The following is a 17,892-nucleotide window of genomic DNA, read 5'->3' on the forward strand; positions in this document are numbered from 1 at the left end:
TTTTTTATAGGAAAGGAAGTTAAGAAAAAAAAAAGGTTTTAAATAGAGAATAAAAGAGAAGAAAATAACGAAGGAAGAGAGAACAAGTTATTGCCAAAGAAGATAATATGTCTCAATCCCAGATTAGCTGCAGCATGTATTACATATATTGACATTATCGGATCAATCACCGGTTTGACTGACCCAGTGGCTTCACTGGGTCGGTCACGGGTCTGGGTTTTAAAACTATGTTCCAAACAACACAAGTGAAGGGGCAATGAAGAAACAAGTGTGAGCAAGTCTCCCCACTACTCAGACGAAGGACACAAACATCCGGTGATGGGGCCTATTAGGCCTTCTCTTCTGAAGCACATCATTAGTATTAGTTCTATCAAGTACCACAGTCCAAATAAAAGCTTTTATTTTTGATGGAGCTTTAGCTTTTCAAATAAAAGAGCACAAACCAAAAGGATCCTCAGTTGGGTTGTGAGTCAATCAGTCAAATTAGAAAAAATATATATATTTACAAGAGAAATCCCTAAAAGGATATAAACTCCAACCCATCTTATCATTCCCCAAATGAACGTGAAAAAATCAAGCGAACTGGTTAAAAGAGCCAACTCATTAATCTCTCTAATGTTGAGATTTCTCCCGAAATGGAAATTCCAAGAGAGACAATCCCCTTGCAAAAGAAAACAAATGAGAAGGAGGGGTATCATGAAGAATAGAGACTCGATAAAGACAGAGAAAAGCAATAGCCAATGTCATCTCCTCAATCCAGAGGTCCTCCTAGAAACGAATTCGCTCCCTGTTACCCAACACGTATTGGATTTTAGCAAAGAAATAATCATAAATCTGAAACATAAACTTCCAAGAACTCGCATGAATAATATTAACCCCAACTTTAGCATCCTACTCATTCTATGATAGACCAAATTTACTACAAATGACCTTATAGCAAAGAGAATTAGAATTCTAGAGGAAAGCACTATAACCATTTCCCCACCAAAGAAATGTTTTTGGACACCAAATTACCAAGGCCCAGACCTCCCTCCCTTTTAGACCTGCACAGTCTCCCAACCTACAAGGTGGTCTCTTTGACTCTCTCCCCCACTTGACTACAAGAAGTCCCTAATTAATTTCTCAAGCCTACGCACTGCTCTCACAGGAATTCTAAAAAGAGAGATAATACAACGGAATGGAAGATAGACATGCATGGAAAAGAGTAATCTGATCCCCTAAGGTGAAAAACGCTCCTTTCCACCCATCCAATCTCCTAGACACTCTCTCAAAAAACAAGATCCCAGAAATAATCAGCATTAGGATTACCACCTAAGGGAACACCTAAATGTATAATTGGCCAATTCAAAACCGCACAACCCACAAGCCTAACAAAAGGGTCAATATTAATGCCAAGACCCACCAAACCACTCTTGGAAAAGTTAAACTTCAAACCAGAAGATTTCCTAAAAACCTGAAGGATAGTTAGCAAATTAGAAAAGCAAATCATGTTGTCTGTGAGGAAGGGAATAGTATCATCTGCGAATTGGAAATGCAAAATGACACACTCCTCATTTCCTACCTTATGGCTTAATCCCTTCCACCAGCCCTCTACCAACTCCTCTCTTAATCATCAGGCTCAAACTATCAACTACATTGGTAAAGAGAAGAGGGGAGAGGGGATCCCAATGCCTAAGTCCCCTGGATGCATGAATCCATGACCTAGCCTCACCATAAACTAAAACAGAGAAGACTACAGAAGATAATCACCCTCTAATCCATTTCCTCCACCTCAAACCAAAACCTTTTCTATCCATAACCTTGTCCATGAAACTCCAGTTCACCCTATCATAGGCTTTTTCAAAATCTAGTTTCAACACTAGACCCCTCTTTTTCCTACAGACAGCACCTTCAACCATCTCATTAGCTATCGAAGCAGCATCAAATATTCGTCTATCACCTATAAAGTGCTCTGGCTAAGAGAGATAGTATCCTCCAGAACGGTAGTCAATATCTTAGGTAACACCTTAGTCAAAATCTTATACACACCTGTGACTAAGCTAATTGGTCTAAAATCTTTGACTGTAACAGTCTAACTGCACAATCCTTTTTAGGCACAAAGGTAATACCAATATAATTTATGCTCCTTCCTACTACTCCAATATCAAAAAATTCACAAAAACTTTGAGAAGGCCTCCCTTCAAAACATCCTAACAATCCTGAAAGAAAGCCATAGTAAAACCATCCAGCCCAGGGGCCTTCTCTCTATCCATAGAAACATGCCATTCATGAAATATACTCCATCCAGTCTTAAAAGGACAGCTTGTTTGCTTTACTGATGTCCAACCAAATACAGAAATCATGCCGCCACATTTTCCCTAGGATCTAAGACTAGACGTTACACCAACCGGAACAGCTTAAGATGAATCCAAGTAAACACAACTGCACACTTGGAGCACTTAAAATTTTCAATCCGCAAAAAATATACAACAACAACAAAAAATTGCTTAAACAATAATGAGCTTCCCCGATACAATATATGCTCAGCCGTTCTAGGAAAATTATTGTGATAACCCTACCACTTAATTTATGTCAAACCTAATTAAATTTAATGCTTTAAATCTATGATACTATGTCAAGAATACCTGAAGCATAGGACAAAAGTAGAAACAAATAACCATGGGGAGAGAGAGAGAGAGACTAATGGTCTCTCATTTCAGACATATTTATATTAAAATATGCATGAGGTGACGCTATTACCTTACACACTTACAGCTTATTCATAACAGCAAGCATCAACCATTTGACAACTTACTGAGAATTATTGTTCATTTTCCTTCCAATAAAAGATACTAGATTTTATTCATCTACATCACTACATGTCATTAGTTGAGGAAAATAGAGTAAAAATTGTCTCTGCTGTGCTTTGAGCATTTGATTTTGGTTAGACACAACTGCATGTATTTACAGTCAATCTCTGCCTTTACAGTTGCTTTGGGATAGAATTCTTTTTCCTGCTCCTCTGTAGACCTTTTCAGCTGCCTGTTTTAAGAGATCAACACGATTGGTTGGATTTATTAGCTTCATCTTATTGATGTATGAGTTGTGTTTCTTTTCTTTCTATGTTGTTTCCCTTCCTTTTTTTACTGTTTTCCCTAGGAGGATACCTTATCCTCCTCTTTATACCTCTTTCTTCTCCCAATACATTTTCTTCTTCCATGAGAAAAAAAATAGAGTAAGAAATTGTTGAAAGCAAAAAAGGGCAGCCTCGTGCAATAAAGTTCCGGCATATGGGTGTCCAAGGAAGAGAGCGGACCATGATAAGTCTATAGTACCCAGCCTTAACTTGCATTTTTTGCAAGAGGCGGTTCCCACGCCTGAACCCGTACCTCCAAGTCACACAGAAACAACTTTACCATTGTGCCTAGGCTCCACTTTAAATAGTTGAAAGAAAACATGATAAAAATTCCAGTTCACAAAACTTAAGGAAACTCTTCACTGGGAAAATTACACAAATATTGCTACCAAGCAAGTGCTCCGGTCAATCATTCAAGAACTTGAACAAAGCAATTCTCTGAAGTCCTTAAGGAAATGCATGACAAGATAATTTAGTGTCTTTAAACAAAGAAGGTGTCTCGATAAAAGTGATGGCAAACATCTCACTTATCACCTTCAGTGATTATAATAATGACGATGACAATACATGTTTTTTTTTTTTAAAAGTATGCTGTGTGCAGCTACATGCACACTACATGAATCTTAAATGAAACATATAATGAAACACAGGCAGTATTAATGTCAGAGAACAGGAGATAAAAACACATGCACTATCACAGTAGAAGTAACAAGTATATCTCTTCCAGTCAAATCTAAGGTCAATAAAAATGAGTGTTTGCACAGGCGGTGGCCTAATAAGACTTTATCACCCGATCTTTGTGTGTTGTGCAGGCAGAGTACTAGAGTCGTCAAACTGTAGTCCATCTTCTTATGCATTGTTCTTTTACTAGGAGATTATGGAATTTCCTTTTCAACATTGCTAAGGAAGAATGTTGTGCTCCTCCCAGCATCATGGAAGAGCTGTTTTTATTAGATTTCAAGGTTTGGGAACAAGTAAAGGTGGTACCATTTTAGGATTTCACATTAATGGCCTGGTGCAGTGCATTTGTTAGAGAGGAATTCAAAAGTTTTTCAGGGTAAAACCCTACCGAGGTGTTTGCATTGGGAAGAGGCAGATTTTTTATGCTTCTTTGGGCATCAGTGGCGGGTGCTTTTCCCAAGAATTCCATTGTCTCATATTCAGACTGACTGGTTATCTTTGTTATATTAATTTTTTTATGACAATTGCTACGTCCTTTTGTATTATTGTTTTTTCTTCTATGTGCAAATTTCTGATCCTCTGCTTTCTTTGTATATTCTTCATTCTTTAATAAAAATTCATTTTCTTATAATAAAATTAATTTTCCACCACCTATTAACTCCCCCAGTGAGTGGAGATAACAAGCAAATGTTATCTTCCCTTTAAGAGTACTTTTAACCAGCGTTTTATTTAAATCTTCTGGGAAAAGGGTTGCAGACTAAGCAGCAGGAATGTTGAAAAAATCGCAATTTAAAAATCTCACAGTGATTTGAGAAAATAATAAAAGGGCAGCCCAGTGCTTGTGGCTCCCGCCAAATCAGAGTCGGGAAGATCAGATGTGTGCAACTTAACACCCCCAAGTGTGGAGAGGCCATTTCCACAAATGAAATGAGAAGAAAAGATATAATACAAATAATTAAACACAGATACAGATAATACCTGTATGGTATGTGCTTATGAGTTTGAAGATCCCTATACTTTTTTGCAAGGCCATAGTCAATGATGTAAACCTGTAGATCAGGAAAAGAGGAGCAACTTTAACAGCACACATGGTGAAAATCCTTGCTTCAACAAAATTGGATGTTTCATTAACACAGGCACTTTTAAAAACTTTCGCAAGCACAAAATATGAGAACTTGAATTGTTTGGAATTATCGAATGCAAATACATGGGAGATGAAATCTTGACAGTCCATTGCACAAAAAAATGCAACAAGAGCCTTGTCAACTGTTGCATAAGGTATTAATAAGTTTGTATCAAGGTTATGAAGTTTCTTCAAAGGCTTGCCAGGTGGAAAAGGCAGGCATAATATGTAGTTGGACTTCAAATTAGAAAAACACTCCTATCAATAATCCTCACAAACCACAAGAATCCATACCTTTTGCTCCTTGGTCATCAAGCATGCACTTTGTACAGTCATTTTGTTATTGTGTTGCTTTTTTCTTCTCGTAACTAATCATATCTCTCTTTCACCATATGAACATATCTATTAATTCTTTAAATTTTGATTACACATTTTTTATTGAATAATTCACTAATTACCATATTCTGTCTGTTTGCATCACTATATGAATTCTTTAGAAACATACATGCACACATGATTTAAGCTCAACAAACATAATATTTTTTTGGGGAGGGGGCGGAGGGGAATGGCACCTGCAACGTAGGCCAAATAATGCGCAGTATGCACCAATGAAGAAGAGTGAGCTAGGCATTAGGAAGGGCAGAGGTAGACCTAAAATAACTTGGAATGAGCTAGTGAGTAAGAATTTAACCGCCTTCAATTTGTCAAGAAATTGTCCAAGACAGTGTAGAATTGGTGGAACAAGATTCATGTAGCCAACCCCGCCTAGTGGGGCTTAATGGTTGGTTTGTTGTTGTTTTAAATATAACCAGGGATTTTCATTAAGATGATCCTAAAATGTCAAGAAAAAATGTCTTTCAATTTTTCATTTTATACAAAAGTAACTTCCTAAGAGAGTCAAAAAAATACAAAAAGAGGAACAAGACAACTTCCTAAGCGAGGAGAACAAAACAAGCTCCAAGAACAAAGAAACAAAATAAAAATTACATGAAAACAGCCCTCCAAATGTTGCAGGTCATCCAAAGAAATACCCCAAAAATACCAAAATAAAAAGCTGGGACACAAGTCTATCCCAAAGCAAAAGAGGAGTAACTTCACACAGAAAATTCTCTCATTCCAGTCTAAACACCCAGGCACATCTCAGCAAAATCCTTTTCTTCTCCCAAACCCACAAAAATATATAAAATCCCTTACACAATAATCATACTTCCACACCTCAACAAAAGCACCAAGCAAGTTACCCCACAGTAGCTTAACAACCAGATAATGAAGGAATAGAAGGCATTATTTTTGTGTGAAGAATTACACATCATACACAGCTAAAATCCTTGTACAGCCCTCCTGGTGCAGGATAGACATCCACACAACTTTAAATTTATCATCTTCCTATCAGATATGGAAGCTTAGGTATCAAATCTCTATCTACTTTCAACAAAGCCCTTCTCGGGAAATGGCTTTGGAGATTCATGAAAGAGAAGGATCAACACTGGACGGTAATCATCATTTCAGAATATAGTTTGTCAGCACAATGGCTGGATCACGACAGCTGGGAGAGGAGCACATGGTGTGGGATTTGGAAATACATCAAGAAAGGATGGGATGATTTTTTTTCTCCCTCATATTCTTCCAAGTGGGGAATGGGTGCAACATTTTGGCATGACATCTGGTGCAGTCGCTCTCCCCTTCGCATTGAACTCTCTTACAATGGCTGGATCACTATAGCTGGGAGAGGAGCACATGGGGTTAGGGTTTGAAGGGTGGGAAGATTTTTTTTTCTCCCTCATCTTCTTCCAAGTGGAGAATGGGTACAACATTTTGGCTTGACATCAGGTGCACTCTCCCCTTTGCATTGAACTCTCATCCATTTTCAGCTTTGCTTGTACGTTCTAACAAAGATGTCCTTATCAGTAATCATCCTCAAATTTTTGACCAAGGGATTCTCTGGAATGTCCCCGGATAAGAAATGCTTTCAATTGGGAAACTGACCATCATACAGATTTTTTATGGCAATTAATACAAAATCCAAGCGCAGAACCCTACTATCGATCGCACATGGATATTGGACAAGAATGTAATATTTACGGTTAGATCTTATCATAGAAAGCTCATCCCACAGGCAGAAACCTGCAGCAACTTCCCTGGAAGCCCATTTTGAAAAGCCGCATTTGCATGGAAGGCAACTCTTGGGAAAATTGTCATTTTGGATTACCTGCAGAAAAGAGGACTGCCTCTTGTTAACATGTGTATTTTGTATTTGGAAAGCGCTGATTATATTGATCACATCCTCTTATACACTGCTCTTGGACCCGAACCCTTTGGGACTTGACTGCTTCTCTAATCAGACTGCAGCGGGTTACTGCCAGAACAGTGAAAGAAGAGCTGTGGGCTTGGAAATGTATCCATCCTAGCAAGGTGAGGAAGGAAGCTTTGTCTCTCATTCCCCTTGCCATCTTTGGTTTGTTTGGAGGGGAGGAAACAACAAAGCTTTTAAAGGACCAGCCACATCCACGCATATTACTAAAGACCAACAAACTACTACTGTAATCAGATTGCAAAATGATTTGTTTATGGTTGACTCTGGTAATTCTTGATTTTTTTGAAAACCTGCAATGCAGATGATTTTCTTTGTTTGATTGTGGGCGGCATCCCCTTGATGCCGTTTAATGAAATTCTTTCTTTGCTGATAAAAAAAAAAGCTAGGGAATTAAGAAAAGTAATTTAAAAATCCTAAATACACCAAAATACTACTTTCCTATATACCAATCCCTCGAATCATAAATATATTACTCAAATAAAAATACCCTAAAATTTTAAAATAAAATAAAATTTTTCTTTTCTTTTTTTCCTTCCCACTTTTATGGGAACTCTGTCTATGTGCAAAGACTCGTGTACTCTGTCTTTTTCTAGCTGATCACAGGTAATTTAATGAGGCTATATTAAGCCAAGTTGTACCATCCCAATCTGATTCCTGTAAATATAGGCCATGCTATTGTATCAGCATGCAGCATGGAGATGTTCTGCACAATGAACAAGCAGTTACATCCTGGATAAAAAACAATATCACAAATATAAATCTAAAACAGCTTACCTACAAATCTGTAAAATAATAGCTCATTCTCAAAGAATTCAAAGTGAAGTTGATATCAATATAAAATCTAAAATGATCCCCAGACTAAGAATTATTTGCACTTTATCCTTTGAGAAACTTTATCCTTTAAGAAAATTTGGAATCTAATTTATACATAAAAATTCGAGCCATAAGATACTACTACTACAACACAACCATGCCTTAAGTCCCACTAAATCAGAAACCTCTTGCACCATTCTGCATGTTTTAGGGCAATGTCCTTCGTAAGTTGGACTGTTTTCAAATCCTTACTATCTCTGTCCAAGTTATTCTAGGTCTACCCCTCCTATGGCCACTAAGGCCCACTATCACTAACTAGCTCACTCCTCACTGGTGCATTATTTGGCCCACGTTGCCAAGTGCCCAAAATATTTTAACAACCTTTCCCCTATATTATCTTCAATGGATGCTATGCCTAACTCATGACAGATGTGTTTGTTCCTTAATTTATCATCTAGAATTATACCAATTCAAGTCACAAGGTAATGCTTAAAAATGCATTCACTATGGTTTTCAACTAAGCAAGAGCGCTGCAGGAAAACAGGTACCTGATTGGCTTTCCGTCCTAAGCCCATTAAGAAGTTGTCGGGCTTTATATCACGGTGCAGAAAACCCCTCGAGTGCATATACTCAACTCTATTAATCTAAAAAAATAACAAATAGGAAAATAATCACATTTCAAAAAAAAAAAAAATCACAATGAAAGTGGGCATGCCTAGCCAAAGAATATTTTAACTAATGTAAATTATGTGAATACCAGCTGATCTGCGAGCATTAATACTGTTTTCAGAGTAAACTTCCGATTGCAATAGTTGAACAAGTCTTCAAGACTTGGTCCAAGGAGATCAATAACCATGATATTGTACTCGCCCTCAACTCCAAACCACTTAAGGTGGGGAACCCCAGCTACATTTGAAAAGAAAAAAATCAGATTTCCACTCATGGTAACACAATCATATCTTTTTCAACGTTAGTTCATAGTTTACTTTGCTATGATTATAACATGTTCTCAATGAAATAATATAACCAAAAGAACTTACTTCCTCCCTGAAGAAGCACATACAGTTTTGACTCATAATGTAGCTGAGGATGCTTAGTCTTTGCAGATTCCTATATTTACAGATACACATGGTTGCCAGGAAACATATGTTAAAAGGATAAAATCGCCATCATGAGAGCACATCTTTCACAAAGAACGTGTCCTGTGCCAATATATGCATGTGAGTGTGTGTATGCATGTGTGTGCTTGTGCGTCAAGTTACAAAAATGATAACAAAACCAACTATCAATTTAAACTGTTTCCATTGTTACTGACTAAACAAAGAAAAGTGTGCACAAGTCTCCACACTTGGCATGGGCTTCTTATCTCTGCATTCGGAGAGACTGTGTCTGTGACTTGAAAATGTGATAGAGGTACAGGCTACAGGTTTAGGTGTAACACTCTTACCAATAGGTCTAGCCTTACCAAGTGTGTGCTCCTAGGAAAAGGAGAGATGTGTACAGGTTATATATGTGATAAATGGTGCAGCTAAGGGATGGTAATAGCTTCAAGAAGAATTGCTAAGCAGAAAAACCCCCCCACCCCAACCCCTCCCCCTTTTCCTTTCTTTTCACTGTTTGTTCTAGCCACGGATGTCCTCAGTAGGCCAATTCTAGATGCACCAATCTCTAAGGTCAATGTGCCCCAGAAATGCAGAGAAATTAGAAAATACCAAGTGGATTTTGCAATTTTAAATTGGTGGCAATTTCAATAGCTAACCTAATCAAGAGCCGCACTGCATGTCATAATACAGAACATAACGAGTTTAGCCACCTCCACAAATCCTAAGACGTAAAATTAGTGATGTGTACTACAATAGTATAACCAAAGCATTGAAAAGAAGGACATCTTAAAACATCAAGAACATGGTCCTGTATTATGAATTGGTAGATAAATTAAACTATTAAACACATAATGAACCCCCCCCCCCTCAGGGCCAAAAAAAGAATATATATTATTTGCAATCCTCACTCTGCCATTTTCTGTCTCTTGCAACACTTTAATCCAGTCTCTATAGGTAGGCCAAGAAACTTAAATCTCTGAGGATCTATTTAAAAGAAGATGAGTACACATCTAATAACATGGCGAGGAATTATATTTCTTTAATACCAAGTAACCTTAATCCAAAATATCTTAAAGAATGCCCATAGAAGTAACTTCAATTCAAAATAACAGGAAAAGGAATTCTTTAGTGCATTACATGCCCATATTCAAATCCTGGTCAAAGTTACCAATTCAATCAGTAAACTTTTATGAGTTCAAGATGTGAAAAAAAACACTAGCTGTCCTTGGATTGTGTCATCCTTGTTAAAGTAGCATTAGTTTTTAGTAAGGGTTGTACTTGTTCAGCTGAACTGGCCCCTTCTCCCCAAGCGGAACTGTATTATCCCTCCCTCTTCCATCGCATCTTTGACTTTTTTCCCCTACTACTGCTACTCCTGTTTTTCCTGGTACTGCTACTCAATCAGATTCACAACATGGTATCAAAGCACTAAACTTCTCTAAACTTAATTTATTTTTGTCCTTGAAGCCTAGGACTTAATACTCTTAAGTTTCTCTTGCCATGGGTTCAGTTACTCATACTTGTGGCTGTTGAGATATTCCCTCTTTTTGTTTATTCCTCTCTCATTTGTATTGCATGTGCCAAATTTCCTTTATTTTTTTATCTTTTAGCCATTTGACAAAGTATCTTAACTGTTCAGCAACCTTTCGTCCTTAGCGTGTTCAGGCAAAGAAATTTGAGTGCTAGACAAGGCAGCCTATATTTACTTCAATGGAGATAGTAGTTTAAGTTTCTCACACACAGCATCTCCATTCTCCTCACATGGGTTTTATTTGGATCAGTCGCATGCTCAACTTGCACATGCATCTCTTCTAAAGCTTTGCAACTCCAGCAAGTTTTCCAATTTTTAAAATTTTTAAGCTTTTGAAATCTTGGGCATCCATTGCTATTCCCTTGGTATTGAGGTTGTCAGGAGCAGCAAAGAATTAAGCCCCTCACAACGAAAATATACTTTCCCTCCTAGATAAGACCAGTATGTTCTGAACAAAGCATACTCTCAAAACTTATTGTTAGAAGAAAATGTTATTTTAGAAATTAGGTTGTGTGAGTGGGGGTATTTTTGTCCTTAAACCATTTTTATTCTTACTAATATATAACAGGGAAGATATGGAGCTGTGCATAAGGCTCCAGGAAACCGCCACCTCTTTTTTTCTCTTGCTTTCTTCTTCTTTTCTTGCTCTTCTTCTCTTCTTCTCTGCTCCATCTCTAACTTTACAACATAGTATTAAAGCGTTAATCTCCTCCAAGTCTGATTTATCTGAGCAGTTTTTTAGACAGTCATTTTTTCCCCCTTATCTTCCCCTAATTAGCTCTCAAATCAGATTTTCTAGTTGGTTTGAGTCTTTTAGACTCACTTTTCATCTTGGTTTGGCTATGCTATGCAGCATCCTTAGTAGGATGCTGTGTGTTTTTGGTGATTTGCTGATGTGAAGCAGTTATACCCTGTTTTGTGTACGCAGCTGGTGTTGTTCTGCAGTTCATGAGCTGGTTGTGGCATGATGATGGTGTTTTAGAGCTGCCTCCTGAATCACTGATTCCTGGAGTAAGTAGAACAATGGTTGTGGATAGACAGTGTTGAACAGCTGCATAGCCCATTAGCGAGACAGCCAAACGAACCTTCTGAATTCCCATGTTGTTTGCACCCTCTAAGAATAACTGTCTCCACCCCTCTACCTGATAATCAGAGTTGAACAGCCGCATAGTCCATTAGCGAGAGAGAGCCAGAAGAAAGAGCCAGAAGAACCTTTTGAATTCCCACGTTGTTTGCACCCTTTAAGAATAACTGTCTCCGCCCCTCTACCAGACAACCATTTATGGAAATAACTGATCTCGCTACGAAAAAAGTTGACCTCACAGCCTCTCTTTGGACATCAATGTTTTATTTCAAATATATTCCAGTTTCCATTATCCTTAAAGGTTGGAACTTAGAAAGTGTTTGGTTCCTCAACTTTACTCCAGAAACCAGATAAAAGCAAGAAAAAATGAAAAGAAGAAGAAAGATAATGAAAGGAAGAGTAAGAAGAAGAGGAGGGAGATGGCTGCACAAGAGCGAGAGAGAAGGGGAAACCAATCTCAAATTCAAATGATAACTGTCTCATATGCTACAACTACCAATGTATTCATGCCCTACAATTAATTAAATAATTAATAACAAATAAACCCAGCATAACAGAAAAGTACGCAATAGAAACTAAAAGATCTAAGTAGCATATATTTTCTAAATCTACACCTAAAATAAGAATGTTAAATAGGCAGTCCAAATGATGAAGGCTGTCCTCCATCTCCCTAGTTCCTCACATAATGAAAATTCCACAAAATTGTGCTAACCCCCCCCCCCCCCCCCCCCGGCGGGGGGCAGAGGGGAAGGGGAAAAAAACTTTTCAGCATCATCATATGATGACATTCCTCCACCCCACTCAAGGGAAATCATAATGATTTGTCCAGGCATTGAAAGCTTATCTTCTTGTCTCACACATTTGTAGGTCCTTCAGCTATGCTATACGTTCGTAGTATGACACAAAGTTGAGTTATCAATCAACTCAAAATTATCATCCAAAAATCTTCAATAAGCTTTCTAATCAAGAAGGGCTGAATCTAGTTATTTTTCACAGTTATTTTCAAAACCTTTTCTGTTAATAATTCAAAAATTCACATCTTTCTTAAGAAATTTTCATATTCTGGTTGTAAGATGGAGCAGATAAACCCTAACTGCTCCAGACATTCAAAGCCCTGAGGAGCAGGATTTTCCCTTTCTGCTTGCACTAGTAACATGATTAAAAAAATAATTATAAAAAAAAAAAAAAACTCATACTCCTTTGGAACTTTCCCTCTTAAAACATCTTCATTTTGCACCTAGAAAATGATTTTTTTTTTTTAAGTTTAATAATCACTACAAAGCTTTCATAGCATGCGAAGCAACCCATTCAACTAGAAAGGTGCATTTGCTAATTGCTATTACTTTGCTAGAGTAGGAAACTATGACATTGTTTTCAAAACTTATGGTGCAAGAGAAGGAACATAAAATCAATCCTAAAAAAATGACACAGAAAATCAATCTTAAAATTAACATAATACACCAAACAGCAAATGAATGCCTGATCCTGACTGGCGATAATGGTACCAGAGAAGTCAATAATTCAACATCAATATGGCAACTTATCTAGAGCAACATCGTACCAGCTTAATAGCCACTTCCTCTCCACTTTGTACATTAACACCTGCAACATACCAAGGCACAAGAATAACGTAGTTGCCATCATAATAAAAATATTAGAATGACCATACGTATTCAGTCATTCAAATATTCCTTGCTCGTCAAAAAATAATAATTAAAGAATATATAATGCCATTAAAAATGAAAAATAAAAAGTTGATTGCTGAAATTGCATACCGAGATAAAGTTCGCCAAAAGACCCACTTCCAATCTTCCGACCTAGCTTGAACTTCCCCCCGAGAACATGATCCATGATTAAATATAACCAAAACCAATTGTAAAAACAACCCAAAAATCCTGTCTTTCCCCCTGATCAGATCTAGACCCCTCTCACTCAACCATCATCAACGTGCATGAGAATGGATCAAAAGCCATTAATTTTCAATTGAACTAATCCAAATTAAAATACGCCAAGGGCACTAAGATCCCGAGAATAATAAACTGTAGGATTGAAAACTAAACAAAACACCTAATAACCAGGCTCAAATCCACGAGATCCCCCTCAAACAAGAATCATTACCCTTAAAACCTCCTCCTCAAAACAAATTCTCACGGATCTACCTACCGATTCTGACTGAGACACTTACTGTGGCAGCCACAAAACCACATTGCCCAACAAATGAAATTAAAAACCAACCGATTTCAAAAAAATTGTAATCAAACCCATACACTGAAATTTAACAAACGGATATGAAATTCGGCGGAAATGGCAAAAGAAAGCCGTAAAATTCACATAAAACGAGCATAATTTTTGAGAATTTCTCAAACGATTCGACGCTACTGGAGAAGGAGAATTGGAGACAGGCGGGGGGGGAAGTGGAAGGGGAAGGAGAAGAGGAAGAGTTGGAGAAATTTGTTTTGTATGTTGATCTTTTGATTTTTGAGACCACAAAACCCAAATTAAGTCTTGTGTTTGTTGCTTTTTCATTTTTAATCTTAATTAATAGGAGCTCTGTGTTTGCTTAATTCTCAGCCTTAGGTGTTGTAAGTGGTCCCTCTCTGTGGGCTGCGGGTCGGGTCTCTCTCTTCCCGTTGGAAGATCCGAATAGGAAATTCAATAATGACATTCAACATCAACTTTGTAAATGAAATAAAGGGAAATACAAAAAAATTTAAAACTATAGTAATTCAATGGTTTAGTTTTTCAGAAACTAAATGTTGTTAATCATCTTATTATCTCATTTTGTTGTAAAGCATATTCTTATATAAACAAATACATTAGCATCCCAAAGGTTAACCACATAAAATGTTGTAACCTATTTTCTAGATAATCATCCACATAAATATACATGTTTTACAACACTTTCCATTTGATGGCTATACACTATGAATATGTTTTATTAAAACTTTGCTAAGGAAAATCCTGTGGGACAAAATCTTGAAATTAGGATAACTTCTCAAGAGGGGGGGTGAATTGGATATTTAAAATTATTTCAATTTTAATACTTTGTTTTATATCAACAATCACAACAAGTAAATTCAAAATCAATTCAACCACAACCAATCAACAAGATAATCAAAATCTTGATCTTTGTATCAATAGTCTTATAATAAATTGTAAAGCACGTTGAATTTATGTCAGTATTGTGTTATTCCAAACTCACGCTTCTTCTTTGTGTTTAGTTTTTAAACAAACTTTCAGATTAATAAGTTTAGGATGATCAACCAATGTAGTCCATTTCGATTTCCGCAATCAATGCTGATCAAATCAAAACGAATTATCCTCCGGTCTATTTAACAATCATACACTCAGAATTTAACAATTTAAAGCATACACACAGGTTGTAAGTTTCGCTGAAAAATAAAGAGTAAGGAAGAAGAGAGAGACACAAGGTTTTACGAGCTTCGACTTATACCCAACCTACGTCCTCGCCTTTGACAAACCACCAAAGGATTCACTAGTTCAGTTCCGTTTATGGGTGAAACAATACCAATTACAATCACTCCTTCCTTTAGGCTAGAGTCTGCCTCTCCAAACGATATTCTCTCGTTTGGTCCAACGATTCTACAACCTTGAATCGTCTATAAACAAGAACCAAGATAGAGAAAAGGTTTGTGTACAAGATACACTCTCACAACAGAGTAAGTTAGTAGAACATTCAGTACAAAAATACTTCAAAGTAAATCAATTATAAAAGGAGTGAAGTTCAATACTGATTTTAGATCACCAAATATCTTCTAAGTGAAATTTTAAAACACAAAACACTAGCAGTCGCCTGTCAGAACTCAGGAAGTTGCCTGACATGACCACCCAGGTGTCTGGCTGTGCTCAAGCAAGCGTCTGGCTGTGCTCAGGCAGTCGCCTAGCACCCTACTACCTCTTTGAAAATATTCATTTAATTTGGGCAGTCGCCTGGCCTTTCTGTTTCTTAAAAAAATAAAAACTTTATTTTAAACCATTTTTGCTTTGATTTGAAAAACATACTTTAGGGTTTTTCTAAAACTTTATTTCTAAGTGTCTTTTGATTTTATGAGAGCTTCAATTCAGTTTATATTTGAAGTTCACTTAAAGTACTTACATACAAAGCATCCTTAAAAACATATTCTTTTGATCTTTGAGTAAGTCTTTGTTCTTCTATTATCTTTAATCTTCTAATTATTTTTGTTTTTTGATCTTTTTGAATAGTATTTTCTCCATAAACTTTATCATCCTTTTGAACTTTGAACTCTCTCCAAGCTTTGTCACTATCTTTAAGCTTTGCCTTCTTCCTGAAAATCTTTCACTTGAAATAAACCATATTAAACATATCATGATTTGTTATTATCAAAATAAGAATTGTAAGTCTTGTTAGGCCAACAAACCTTAATAAGGGAAAAAGCGCACAATATTCATACTTCCCTTAAAAAATACAATCAATTAAGAAATGTTCTCAAGTTGTGGCATTCCAATGTTATGTACATGCTTCTTAAAAATTGAAGTTCGAAATGCTTTTGTGAATAGATCTGCTGAGTTGTCACTTAAACAAATTTTGCAAATGTCAACATCTTCTTTCTTCATAAGTTCATGAATGTAAAAGAACTTTTGTGAAATATGTTTAGTTTTATCACATTTTATGTACCTACCTTTGATTTGTGCAATACATGCTGCATTGTCCTCGTACAATATTGTTGGCGTGTCATTCTCCAGTGATAATCCACTTGTCCCTTTAATGTGTTAGATTATAGTTCTTAACCATCCACATTCACGACTTGTTTCGTGAACTGCCAATATTTCTAAATGGTTTGAAGAGGTAGCGGTGATCGTTTGTTTTACGAATCACCATGAGATAGCAGTATTACCATATATAAAGATATAACCTATTTGTGATCGAGCTTTATGAGGATCAGAAAGATATCTACCATCAGCATATCCCTTATCAGAAAAATCTATATTTGGTCTAGTGCAATTTGTAAGATACATGAGTGTTCCAATTGCACTAAGATAGGGTACTTCAGGACCAAGGATTTTTTCATCATCTTCTCAATGACGAAAAAGATCCTTTTTCACATCAAGTTAACGAACAACCATTGAGGTGCTTAATGGATAAGATTTATCCACCTAAAATTTGTTAGCCTTGGTGTATTCCTAAGAGGGGGGTGAATAGGGTATTTAAAAATTATTCCTAGGTTAAACTAGATTCCACAATCTGTAATTCCCAACTTAGGGTCTGTCTAAGCACATACCAATACCCCAACAAAATAATACTGAACAAATGTAGCAGACTCAGTATTTCTCAATCATTCACAATATTTAAAACATGCACAACATTCATATAACAATTCAAATATAAACATACATGTGCATAAATTAAATTGCGAAATATAAACTACGAAAATAAAAAGTACACGCACGATATGTTATCAGGGTTCAGCCAATATTGCCTACATCCCCACCTCTAGCTCACAAGTCTGAAGATTTCACTAATGCTCACTTAACAGGTGGAGCAGTACCGGTCACAACCATGTCAATTCTCGGGGCTGAACTCAACCAACACCTTACCAGGATGGTGCACCTAACTTTCCTAATTGGGTCTAAGCCAATCCGGGACTATTTACTAGGGCTAGCCAAACAGGGTACAGTGATTGTGCTTCTCAATCAAGCAGATATGTACCAAATGACAATCAATCAACACACATAAACAATATAGGAAATGTAAGCTCAGTGATGTGACTATGTGCAATCAACACTCAGTATTATGGATAATCTCAAATATGCACAAGAGTGTATTAACAAGGTTTTCTTTGAAACACAATATAAAATTTCTCAATGCAAACTTAAGGTTTCAAAGATGCCAATCAAAATATTCAAACAACTTCAACAATATTTTTTTTGATATAAAAGGCACAAAAGTTGTTTGAAAAACAAGCTTTAGAAAATGGGTTTTTGCACACACAAAAATGTAGCACAGAGAATCTTGCAACGAAAATGCAAAGATCCTAAGGCCAATGAGTTTTCCCACACACACTTTATCAAATGAAAATGGTGGGAAACACCCTTGCTTAACCCTCAAAAATCAAGCACAAACAGTAAGCACAAGAGAGAGTATTTAG

General features: G+C 36.7%; 1 protein-coding gene across 1 annotated transcript in view; it reads right to left on the reverse strand.

Moving 5' to 3' along the window:
* LOC131153550 (casein kinase 1-like protein 10) overlaps positions 1-14,316 on the reverse strand; it is a 29,964-nt gene extending 15,648 nt beyond the window's left edge. Inside the window, exons 1-6 of the mRNA XM_058105929.1 lie at positions 13,540-14,316; positions 13,326-13,366; positions 9,087-9,156; positions 8,804-8,952; positions 8,595-8,690; positions 4,775-4,845 (exon numbers count right to left, since the gene is read on the reverse strand). Of these exons, the coding sequence (XP_057961912.1) occupies positions 4,775-4,845; positions 8,595-8,690; positions 8,804-8,952; positions 9,087-9,156; positions 13,326-13,366; positions 13,540-13,615 (503 nt within the window). The 5' untranslated portion in view covers positions 13,616-14,316. The remainder of the gene's footprint in view (positions 1-4,774; positions 4,846-8,594; positions 8,691-8,803; positions 8,953-9,086; positions 9,157-13,325; positions 13,367-13,539) is intronic.
* Between the last annotated feature and the right edge of the window lie 3,576 nt (positions 14,317-17,892).

This window comes from Malania oleifera, chromosome 4, assembly GCF_029873635.1.
Source record: "Malania oleifera isolate guangnan ecotype guangnan chromosome 4, ASM2987363v1, whole genome shotgun sequence".
Classification (NCBI taxonomy): domain Eukaryota; kingdom Viridiplantae; phylum Streptophyta; class Magnoliopsida; order Santalales; family Ximeniaceae; genus Malania; species Malania oleifera.